The following is a 12797-nucleotide window of genomic DNA, read 5'->3' on the forward strand; positions in this document are numbered from 1 at the left end:
CTGACTCACAAGCCTATGTTGGACAGCTTGGACAGCAGTGGTCCTTTCTGCACCTGAATGCTGGGGGAAGAAGTCTGGGCTTCAGCTCTATTAATGTGTATGTGATTAACAAAAATAAAACGTTTTCAGTACATCTCTACAATACAAGCACATTTCCTCATGTTCTGTCTCTTTAAAATCGCTGCAGGATCAGGAAAATACTGGCTGATCTATGAATTCCTGTTGCACTGAAATCCCAAGCCGTGTTGTCAGCCCTGCCCAGTTCTCCCCTGCTGAACTGCAGAACACCTTCCTGAAGATGAAAACTGGGGGAGGTGTAATGCAGTCCACCAGAGGACAGGGCTGACAACACTGCTTGGGATTTCAGGGCAGGAGAGGAGTTATCAGCTCAAACAGACGTTAAGAGCTCGCTGACTTGCTGGAAGATCAAGGGGTATTTTTCTGTACTGTACCGTTTAAAATAAAAAAAAAAATCAACCATGTTCAAACCTTCAATGCTGGAGTCTTCTGCGCAAGATCGAGCAGGAACTGTGAGCGCAGAATGGCACCGCTATCGGTAGGGTGGGCGGAAAGTGCCTGGAACCCAGTTCCCGGGCCCCGCGGAAAGAGCAGATCAAACAGGTGGGTGACGACTTGTAGGGTTGGGGTGAGAAGGGTCAGGCTGTGGCTTTCGTCCAGCACCCCGTCCCCTGAAATAAAACAGATACTGTCAGATCTTCAACATCACACTTCACCATGTATATAACCAGGTAGTGTAAAGGGCAGTAACCCACATCAACCTAAAAGAACTAATCTCCTAAATCTGACCTCCAGCCTTCCCTTCAGTCTTGTAGTTGTACCGGCTCCTCTGCTGTACTGAAATGACTTACTCTGATTTCACAGCACAATGTGAGCTTCTGACATCCGCTACCTCCCCGGACCCCGCATCCGCTACATCCGCTACCTCCCCGGACCCCGCATCCGCTACCTCCCCGGACCCCGCATCCGCTACATCCGCTACCTCCCCGGACCCCGCATCCGCTACATCCGCTACCTCCCCGGACCCCGCATCCGCTACATCCGCTACCTCCCCGGACCCCGCATCCGCTACATCCGCTACCTCCCCGGACCCCGCATCCGCTACATCCGCTATCTCCCCGGACCCCGCATCCGGTCTCCCCGGACCCCGCATCCGCTACATCCGGTCTCCCCGGACCCCGCATCCGCTACATCCGGTCTCCCCGGACCCCGCATCCGCTACATCCGGTCTCCCCGGACCCCGCATCCGCTACATCCGGTCTCCCCGGACCCCGCATCCGCTACATCCGGTCTCCCCGGACCCCGCATCCGCTACATCCGGTCTCCCCGGACCCCGCATCCGCTACATCCGGTCTCCCCGGACCCCGCATCCGCTACATCCGGTCTCCCCGGACCCCGCATCCGCTACATCCGGTCTCCCCGGACCCCGCATCCGCTACATCCGGTCTCCCCGGACCCCGCATCCGCTACATCCGGTCTCCCCGGACCCCGCATCCGCTACATCCGGTCTCCCCGGACCCCGCATCCGCTACATCCGGTCTCCCCGGACCCCGCATCCGCTACATCCGGTCTCCCCGGACCCCGCATCCGCTACATCCGGTCTCCCCGGACCCCGCATCCGCTACATCCGGTCTCCCCGGACCCTGCATCCACTATATCCGGTCTCCCCGGACCCTGCATTCACTATATCCTGTCTCCCCGGACCCTGCATCCACTATATCCGGTCTCCCCGGACCCTGCATCCACTATATCCGGTCTCCCCGGACCCTGCATCCACTATATCCGGTCTCCCCCGGACCCTGCATTCACTATATCTGGTCTCCCCTGACCCTGCATCCACTATATCTGGTCTCCCCCGGACCCTGCATTCACTATATCAGGTCTCCCACAGTACACACAACATGGAAATGCAATTATTTTAGTAAATATAAACTGCTAAATATCTTTTCTCATCAGCATTATATAGCAGTCTTGTGACTTCTCTCAGTGATCAGCAGAGCACTGGTTAAAGCTTGTAGGAGGAGTTTTCTTTCTGCTCTAGGAGGATGCAAAACCCCTGACTTCTATCTGGACAGTGCTGATTGGCCCTGTGCTGATCACATGCACTCTTCAAAAAAAAAAAAAAAAAAACCTCTCTAGCAATACTGAACTGAGCATGTGTGAAATGCCTATGGTTCAGTCTGTCTTATCAGGAGATAAGAGGTGGTCGCTTGAAAAAGGGCAGGTACAAAGAAGACAGGATCAAACTGCCTTTTTATACAATGCAGAGGATTAACCCCTTAGGTTCCACAGTGAGTATAACAAGCATGCTTTACTGCATCTACAGACTGATTTTACTGCTGTGGGCATAGTAACATTTTAACAATTTTGGATCCTTGGTGTCACATGTGGACGTCACCCAGAGTGGTCAGCATGTAAATACAGCCTGCGTACGAACACCCACTCCTCCTGATGCCCAACCCATCAAGGCATTTTGATATTTGCATAGCTCCTCTCAAGAGCCAGCCCACTGCTTGCATTAGAGCCGATGGCTTTTGGGAGGAGGACTGAAGCAAGGTGTTATGATGGGTTTTTTTTAGGAAATTATGTAAAGCACCCTGCCGGTCTCTCCCACTAGCCATATTATGCCTACATTGCTTAGAGAAGCACAGAGATCAAGTCTAAAATAAGGTATGTAATGAAAATAGAAAAGTTTTATTTAAAAATTGCATTAACAAGTTGATGAGGAGGAACCAGAGAAGGCAAAATATAGGCAGACAAGGCTTATACGGTCTTCGAAAATTGTGCACTGCCCTGCTGTCTGCAAATTTCCAGTAGTTAACCTGATCAGAAGTGCAGTGATGACATTCTGCTTTCCACAAAAAAAGAGGAACAATAACTTGTTATCGATGACACTCTTATCTGATATACTACTTATGCCTGTTACAACAGTGCTGATATACTGGACAACTATGGAAAGATAAGCCCACGTTTACTACACCTTACAAAGCAAGCACTACAAATAAATCAGAAAACTTTGTTTCGGAATTTCTTAAAAGTGCGCTTCAATCTTCCTCAAAAAGAAAAAAAAAGTCACCAGCAACAAATCCTGTAGCTGCCGACATTCAATAGAAGGACACTTACCCGTCCAGGAACTCAGCGCCGCCCTCACCGGTCTTTGGGTCCCCAGGGCCAGCATGTTTACTAAGAGAAACCAGCTGTGAAGCCTATAAATATAAAGTGCAGCGCTCTCCCTAAACTAATTATATATAAATATAAAGTGCACACTTGGCTAAAAAGTGCTCTAAATAATGACACAAGGTACTAAACTTATGTGCAAAAATTGTGCATTTACAAATATGTGCATTAGCAAAAAAGTTTGTATCAGGTGGTCATTTGAACAAGAGGAGAGAAGACAGGATCAAACAGCCCTTTTACACAATGCAGAGGATTAACCCCTTAGGTTCCACAGGATGCGACGTCTGCACTTACTAAATCGGAACGCGAGGAGGATTCTGGGAGCGCGGTGACGTCATTTCCGGCGTGGCGGCCATATTTTAAACCCCTGTATCTATATACCCATGCAGGAGATTCATAGCATGGGGTATTGAAGGCATGTGAAGAGACGATTTTAAATGTGAGTGGGGAATTTTACTACTCATCTACTTACCTAATAAACAGGATTACACTATGTGAGTTTTTGTTTGTATATGAACCGAGGAGGAGATCGCTGTTAGAGTGTAAGAGGCGGGGAAGGTCCTGGTGAGCCATCTAAAGGGTGTCCTGCTGTAAAGCGAGCTGACCCTGTGGGGTCTTGGCAAGGAGGTCACGGCTAAAGTTTGGATTCACACAGTGTGGACACGTGTGACACATGCATGAAGACTGTTAGGTCTTTTTGTTGTATTTGGACACTTTAATCTTACTTTGGACTTATTAATTTATAGCAGATGGTTGGAGTGATTTTGATTGCACTTTATTCTCATTTTGATTGCACTTTATTCTCATTTTGAAGTACACGGGTTGCACAATTTTTTGCTAATGCACATATTTGTAAATGCACAATTTTTGCACATAAGTTTAGTACTTTGTGTCATTATTTAGAGCACTTTTTAGCCAAGTGTGCACTTTATATTTATATATAATTAGTTCAGGGAGAGCACTGCACTTTATATTTATATGCATTCACTCATCTTGGTAAGGAGTTTTGTGTCAGCTGCTTGGTAAATAGGGCCCCATTCTTAGCGCAGGAAGTTCTCGCACTTAGATTTTCAGCTGTGAAGCCTGTTGACTTTCCACTGTGCATGAGCAAGCTTCACTGCGCTTTGTGAAAGGTCCCACAATCTTCTGGGAACTGTGGCATGTCCCAGAAGGCTGCGGGCAAAAAGCAGAGTGTGAACTTCCACTAGAATCGCCTAGGTGATCTGAGCACCAAGACCAAGCACCCACGAAAAAAAAAAAAAAAAAAGTGCCAAAAGTGGGAGAAGAGGGAGGGAGGACGCAGAAAAGCAGAACTTTCCCTTTTGAGTGAAGGTCCGATTGACATTATTGTAACGAGTTTTAAGAGAACCGGTCACCTTGTCTATGTAGAGCAGTGACCAGGTCTGTTTAAAGCCCAGTTGTGGATTCTCCTTTCTCTAGAGGTCTCCTGCATGTTATTTTTTCACTTCCCTTTTCTAGATGCTTTCAAGCTGTGATGTGCACAGCCCTCTTGATTCACCCCGCAGTGAGCAGTCTTTAGTGATGCAAAAGGTGTGATGATGTCAGCAACACTTTCTGCATCATTACACTGGGAGTACAAGGTACTTGAAAGCACCAGGTATTTGGTGCCAGCAGCTATGAAACAATGATTGTCCCATGAGCAAAGTACTTTTGTTGATTGTCCGGAACTGGAACCCTTTACCAGTCCAACCTAACGGCTGTTTAGTTACCATACTGGATCTTTAGGTACGGGGAACACTTCTACTCAAAGGAAACATTATCCATTGCAAATTACCTGGGTGACTGGGAACCAGTGCTCTTCCCAAAATGCCTTTGAAATGTATTATTATTATACAGGATTTATATAGCGCCAACAGTTTGCTCAGCACTTTACAATATAACGGGAGACAATCCAGCAACAATACAGGTCAATGCAAGAGGGATAGGAGGGCCTGATCCTTGGAGCTTACAGTCTAAAAGTAGCAATAATCCTCTAATAAAATGAAGCCAGCTACTCTGTAACATCCATTGCAACAATCCTTTATTGGCTACATGGCAGGACACAGCAGTAACATGCATTAGCAATACAAGAGGGTTAGACCCTCCTAACCCTCTTGTATTGAACTGTATTGTTGCTGTATTGTCTCCCATTATATTGTAAAGCGCTGAGCAAACTGTTGGCGCTATATAAATTCGGTATAATAATGTGTTAACATTGCGGCCGAAGCCTTACCCATAGTATGTTTGAATATGGCCAGGGTGGATAAAAATCAATGTTTTTTTTTTAAAAATAAAAAAAAAAAAAAACAAAATCGGATTTTTTTGATTTAAATCTGATTTTTTTTAATAAAATGCTTTTTGAGGAAAATATAGCGCCAAGTTCAAACATCACTGAACAAAGTCGCAAAATCGTTTTCAGTGTCTGATGACGAATTTCCCCCACGAATCATTATCACTCAATTCTGCAAGTGGTTCTAATTTACTATCGCTGTTCTCTAGCCGGTCTAAAACCACTTTTGACCTAAAGGGACGCTTTTTGGACACCATGGACGTTTCTCAGTTTCCAGGCAGAAAGAACAGTAAAAATGCAGGCAGGGCGCCGGACAAAGCACTCGGGACAAAATGTATGTGAAATGGTTTGATACAGGAATGTTATACTATGCGATTTTAGTGAATTTAATGAATGTCACTTTGTCATTTTCAAATTTCCCACCGCTCCGTCCCCCGTATGTCCCGACGTCGCAGGGGACAGAAACCCAGAAGACAGATGCCGGCATCCGCCGGAGGACATTGCCGGGGACACTGCAGGAGGGACATCGCGGGAGCGCAGGACAAGGTAAGAGAAGAACAGATCCCAGAGCAGCACCACATGGTAAGCCTGAGTGTAGCTCGGGGTTATCGCTTGTGATACTGAAACTTTACCCCGAGCTACACTCGGGAATACCGCCAGGGAGGCTACTAGTTAAGTTCACCTTTTAGTTAAATAAATGCACATCTTTTTTGCAGGTAAATAAATGTGCATTCATAACTTTTTTTTTTTACATTGCAGCCTGTAAAGCAATTCACGTGTAATCAGCAGATCGCAGGTGCAATGCCAGTATCCTGCAGACACCATCTGCTCGTATCTCCCGTTACAGTCACCGAATGGCAGGAAGAATCAATGAACTGAGATCGCCCACCAGTACCCTCACAGTTCATTGAGAACCAAAAGCCGTCAGCTGCAAAGGCTGACGGTACTTGTAGTTTATTAATTCACAGGAAACTGTGAATGAATGATGGAGCCGTGTGGGTGGAGCCCTGCATGGCCACGCTGTTTTCAAATTGTGACAGTGGGTACAGGGAGAAGAAACCCCACTGTCACAGGTGCATAGGAACCTGTTGCATGTTACGCACCAAATATAGATTTAACATGCTCCAAAAGGTAAACTTAGCCTTTAAAATATTTACACTGGTCCAGTGTGGCATAATGTAAAAATGCGTATCATATACCTGAGGGTCCGCTGGGGAAGCTGACAATCCCTATAGTAGTCAGGACCAGGGTGGATAAAAATCAATGATTTAAAAAAAAAAAAAAAAAATCAGATTTTTTTAAATAAAATGCTTTTTGAGGAAAATATATTACCATCCAAAGGTTATTCCATAATGAAATAAAGAATAGTTTTTTAATTATGTAGAATAAGGCTGTATATGTTTAATTTTTTTGGTAAATAAATTCCATGAATCCATTCACAATGTCATGCTCTTCCAGAGGTTTATGTAAGATTATTGGGCAGTTTCTCTGCCTACAAGATATTATCACAGATGTTGGTTTACTTTTGCAGTTCTCAAAACTGAATTTGACTCAGCGGAGATCACATGCCTCTTCTTCACAGCAAAAATGTTATAACATGAACAGAGTTAAGAAAAAGACCTGAATCCTAACCTCTACAAACCTATGAATACAGAATCAACCCCTTCACTGCTAAGTTTCAAGAAGTTCAGTGAATAGAATAGAAACAATATTTTTCTGATTGTTTGGAGTGGAATAGATCTGCACAAGAAGAAAGTGAAACTAAGTGTGAGGAGGAAGGGGCTGACAGTCTACGTTTCTTAAAATATATATATTTTGTTTAGCCAAATTAGTTACCAAACATGGATGTTTAAGCAAATCACATATGCTGGAATGTTATTGTTGCAGTTGAATAAATCTATTTAAATTGTTATTATTAAGGTAATGATTATTTTTCTCCTTCCTAAGTACAACAGAAAAGTTGTCCAAATATGAATGATTAACCTTATAAACTGGGGATAAAAAACTAATATGAAAAGTTGTTATTCTAAAAATCTTCATCTACTTGTATATTAAAGTTATACCAGCAAGAATTAGTCTTTATGTAGAAAACTAGGATTTATATCAAGCCTTACTGACTAGTGAGTTAAATTGTGATTTTAATCAGTTTGATTTAAATCAAATCCACCCTGAGTATGGCTTTGACCAAAACACGTTAGTGTGTTACGGCTGTATCCTGCTATGTAGCCAACAAAGGATTGTTGCAATGGAAGTTACTGAGTAGCTGGCTTCATTGTCTCAGAGGATTATTGCAGTACTTGTACTCACCATTGTCCCGCAGAAGATGAGCAAGCGATTGAACCATTGACTCGAGATCCTCAGGCCTCATTTAACGGAAGCTGGTAATAACCAAGAAACAGAATTAGGATTTACAATGAAAAGTGCCTACTTCATATATATATGTATACATTTAAAGGATTAATATGAAAGGGTTTGTTCCGATTTCATTGAGCAGTGAGATCATTTTAGATGTAACGGGATGAAAACTCTGCGAAGGAAAACCAATGCGCAGTATCAAAGCAAGGATGGCAGGTGCAAATAAAAACTAAGATCTCCTACTAAACTTACTACAAACCCCAACATGTCACTTCATCATCACAGAAACCGAACTGTCAACGGTACAGCCAGATTAAAGGTGATTTAGCATCATCATATATAAGGTGTGACAATTTAATTCCCCGAATGCCCCTGACGTAGCACTATGGTGGTGAGTCACACAGCCATTTGCACCTGAGGTGTCCTGACATGTTCTAACGTACTCACCGGGGTCACAGACCAGCGGACTCTTAAAGAAATACAAGAAATAAAATTGTGCTGTTGGCAGAAAATGAGTGAGAGGAATCTGGAGCAGCGAAATAACATCACATTTTGTGTAAAAATTGGCCAAAGTGCGTGTGATTCTTTAGCATTGTGACAACAGGCTTCTGCTGAACATTCCATGAAGAAATCAAGTGTTTTTGGATGGCATTGGCGGTTTAACCACTTCCAGTCCGGACACTTTTACCCCCTTCCTGTCCAGGCCAATTTTCAGCTTTCAGCGCTGTCACACTTTGAATGACAATTGCGCGGTCATGCAATACTGTACCCATATGAATTTTTTAGCATTTTTTTGAGACAGATAAAGCTTTATTTTGGTGGTATTTATTCACCACTGGGATTTTTATTTTTTTTTGCTATGTAAATGAAAAAGTCCAAAAATTTTGAAAAAAGTGTTTTTCTTATAAAAATTTGCAAATAAACAAGATTTCTTTATAAATCTTGGCCAAAATTTATTCCATTATCTTATTAGTAAAAAAAAAATAAATAAAAAATAACCCAAATTAGTTTATAACCAAAAATTATAATTTTTAAACTTTTTTATATTATTTATGGTTTTTTTTTTACATACTGTCACCCTAGCAGTACAGTGTCACCATGGTGACACTGTACTACTTGTGGGGGGGTGATGTTTTTTTTTATTTACACTGATTGGTTTTACACCCATAAAGGCTGTAAAAACAATTATTTCTCCTTCTCTCTGGCTGCATTCTTGCAACTATTGAGAACTACTGTGTGAGCTGTGATTGGTCACAGCTTGTCACATGGTACAAGGCTGTTGTGAATAGCCCTGTACCATGTGACCTCTGTGATCATTCACAGATTTCACATGTAGTAAGCAATGTCAGAAGTGACATCTTGCTTACTACTCTGCATGTGATCACTGATTGGCCAATCAGTGATCACATGATTGGGACCTCGCACATAGGTCCCATATGACGATCGGTGTTTCACTGTGTCCGGAGGACACAACGGGCACCGGATCAAGGTGCTGTGCGCTCCCAGGGAGCGCGCACAAGCAGGGGGCAGGGAGGCCATTTATAAACGGCCACCCGACCCTGCACTGCCACCGTCCGGCCGTTTATATACAACGGCCAGACTGGAGGTGGTTAAGGAGAAGCGGGAAGATATCCATGATGACACAAGTGGGCAGCCAAAAATGCAAAAGACGGATGCAAAATGTGGAAAGTGAAAAGGTTACGGAAATCTGGTCGAAGGAAAAGACCGGAACTCTGGCATGACAAGTGGATTTTCCACCACGAGCTCCTGCACATGATCCGTTAAGTGTTCGCGAGTTCCTGGCCCAAAAATCCATACCGAAACTTGGCCAACCACCTTACTCCCCCAACTTAGCACCCTGCGACTTTTTGGTTTCCAAAATGAAAAATGCCTTAAAAAAAAGAACGCAGGCTTCATGACATTCCGGACATACAGCGTGCCGCAACAAAGATACTGCGCAGCGTTCTGGAACACGTATTCCAGGAATGTTTCCGGCAGTGGCACAGTCATCTAGAAAAGTGCATCTCTTCACAAGGGGACTTTGAAGGTGACAACAGCTGCTAGTGTATAGGTAAGCAAATTGTTGGGGGCTTTTTTTTTATGTTGTATTGGAGAGAAACCCTCCCCTTCCCCCCCCCTTAATTGGGACTTTAAAGGCACCGAAAAAGTAAGTAAAAGTTACAACAATTTTGTTGATTGTTGTAACGTTTACTTACTTTTTGCATACCTTTAAAGTCCCAATTAGGGGGGTTTCTCTCCAATACAACTTTATATTTTAGGGATGTTGGCATCCATTAGAGATACCTCAGGATCATTTTTTCATGTTTTTTTTTTTTTTTTTTTTTAACAGTCCATTCCAGGAGTTAACATTTCACACCTCATACACTTAAGTTAATGCACAAGTGATGAAAATGTGTAAGTGTAACACTTCCAGGTATTTATTACCTCTAAAAGAGATCACATTACTCACCCTGACAATACCTTCATCTGCTTTTCTCCCTCTTTGTCCAGGGTCACCATCTACTACCTGGACTTGGATGCCAGCTAAGAGATGACATGATCCTGTAAGTTCTGATATCTGTGCAGTTTCTTGTGACTTTCTACAAACCTACAATATTGCAACCTGATTCTACAGGTGAGAGGAGACTGAATAAATGCTTCTCCAGTCTGCAGCAGACTGATGACATCATCTCAGTCTAGGCAAAGTCACTGGGCTGTAACTCAGGGGTGCCTTTACAATTGTAAGGCTCCATGTACACGGGACACTTCTGAACGATGGAAACTGACTGCTGGAAAAAAAGGGTAAAAAAAGTCTGTTTAGCTGTGTTTGCATAGTGCGTTTAGAAGTGTTTTTTAAAGATAACCTCAGGAGATCTGCCAAAATGCCCAGAATGCACTGAAAAACAGTAAAAAATGAACTATATCAGACATTTTGAGAGAAATAGAGAGAGCAGAAGCAGAGGGAGCAGTATGCATTGAGATTAGCGGTCTTTTTTTTTTGGTGCTTGGATGTGTTCCAGCTCATTTCTGTGCAGAAATTATTGCAGCAGAGTCTAACATACTTTCTTTCATGTGAAACCTCAAAGTCTGGTGTACCGGGTCCATTTGAGTACCGGGAAAAGGCTTTGCATGCATTTTTCATGAAGAAAAAAGGCTCTGGACAGCATCTGGAAATGGAAGAGTTAAAAAAATTTCCAAACACAAGCACTTATAAACGCGGTTAGCTGTGTTTACAAGCGTTTGAAACGCTGAATCCTGAACGCAAGTTTGGTGCGTTCAAAAAAAACCGACTGTAAATTCAACTGCCTGTAAATGACGATGAGTACATGGACACATAGGAAAACATTAGGGAGAGTTCAGGGGCTGCTGGAAAAAAAAAAAAAACGCAGAAAAGCTCCTAAACGTGAGTTTATCAGCTGCAGTGTACATGGTTGGAAACGGAAGAAAACATTACATCACTTCCAAAATTGTACGGTCTTACGAGAATTTTCATAACTTTTTCATCATGTGTACGAGGCTGAAGGGAGATTGTACCATTACACGGTAGGGTGCTTGGTCAGCTTTCCAATCAGTGTCCACTATGCTTTCTTTACAGCTAATCATATGCCGGTCACAAGTTAAATCTGATTGTAAAATCTTCTATAGATTTACCAACAACTACGTAGTTTGAGAGCCTTCCAAAGAATCCATACAGATCCCATCCAAACAGGAGGTTCTGTTAATTTAGAACAGGGGTCTCCAAACTATGGCCCTCCAGGTGTTGTGGAACTGCAAGTCCCATGAGGCCTTGCAAGACTCTGACATCCACAGGCAAGACTCCGAGAGGCATGATGGGACTTGTAGTACTTCAACAGCTGGAGGGCCATAGTTTGGAGACCCCTGATTTAGAAGGAAAGGCTAAGCAATAATCCACAAGGTAAATGTTGCTCTCCTTGCAGTTACTCCCCAAATACATTTTATAATGAATCGTTCTGCACTCCTGTGACCTGTTTTCAGCAGAGGGCTAAAGCCCATTGTTGGCTGATATCACTCAGCCAGTCCAGGTTCTGAATTGATCCAGCTTTACAGTCAGGATCCATCCAGATGCCTGAGTCAGCCCCTCCTGCCCCCTCCACAGCCCGACACGGTAGTGAGCACTGGAGGGGCAGAGCAGAGAGCAGGCGACTGACAGTCACTGGCTTTCTGCTCAGTGAGAACTGAGTGATCAACAGTCTTTGATCTCTCAGTTCTTACTTAGAAGCACTGGCAGACAGATGCAGCATTGGATCGGTGCTGCATCCACCTAGGTGTGTATCATTTTTGTTTTGTTAATCCCATACTTCTTTTTAAGTTTTGCCATGTGGTCTCTTGATAGCAAAACTCAGACTAGTTTGTGTGTCCTGTGTGGCCAACAAAACGTGTGTTTTTTTTGATTTGTCCTTTTTTCACAGGTGCAACATACACCCGAAGCACGGTAAAAATGCGTATGCATTTTTACGATGTTTTTGCAGTGTGAAAGTAGCCAAACGGAAAAAGCCTCAGATGTGCTTCTGATTGGCCAGCACGGTCACATGGCTGCACTTACCAATGAGTGCTCGACATTGTAAGCATTCCAGGGCTGTGCATTGTGAAGTACGGACTGCTACACCAGCAGCATGGGCATCATGGTCACCATGTACAGTGGGGAAGGCAGGATATTTGGAATTAGTTCACCTTTTCATTTTTTTTTTCGTGGAGAGTAGAGGAGAGAGGAAGGACAGCTAGACTATCTCTCCAACTTTCCAACGCTGTCCAGTCAATCTTAAATCTGACCACCTCTGCATATACCATGGACATCTATGGTCCGGGGTCAGCTTACTTCCAGGAATGTCACAGAGTTTATTGACAAGGAAGCACACACAGCTTAATCACACAGATAACAATCTGCTCCACTTCATAAACATCAACTCATTTAGGAAAATTTAGAAAAACAGAACTT

At 43.5% G+C, this 12797-nt stretch overlaps 1 protein-coding gene across 1 annotated transcript in view; it reads right to left on the minus strand.

Moving 5' to 3' along the window:
* STK11IP (serine/threonine kinase 11 interacting protein) overlaps nucleotides 1–12797 on the minus strand; it is a 74915-nt gene that overhangs the window by 58861 nt on the left and 3257 nt on the right. Inside the window, exons 2-3 of the mRNA XM_089660633.1 lie at nucleotides 7793–7863; nucleotides 490–689 (exon numbers count right to left, since the gene is read on the minus strand). Coding sequence (XP_089516759.1) covers nucleotides 490–689; nucleotides 7793–7853 — 261 coding nt within the window. The 5' untranslated portion in view covers nucleotides 7854–7863. The remainder of the gene's footprint in view (nucleotides 1–489; nucleotides 690–7792; nucleotides 7864–12797) is intronic.

The sequence above is a fragment of the Staurois parvus genome, unplaced genomic scaffold (genome assembly GCF_062004578.1).
Source record: "Staurois parvus isolate SC_StPar_1 unplaced genomic scaffold, SC_StPar_1.0 ptg001255l, whole genome shotgun sequence".
Taxonomy (NCBI): Eukaryota; Metazoa; Chordata; class Amphibia; order Anura; family Ranidae; genus Staurois; species Staurois parvus.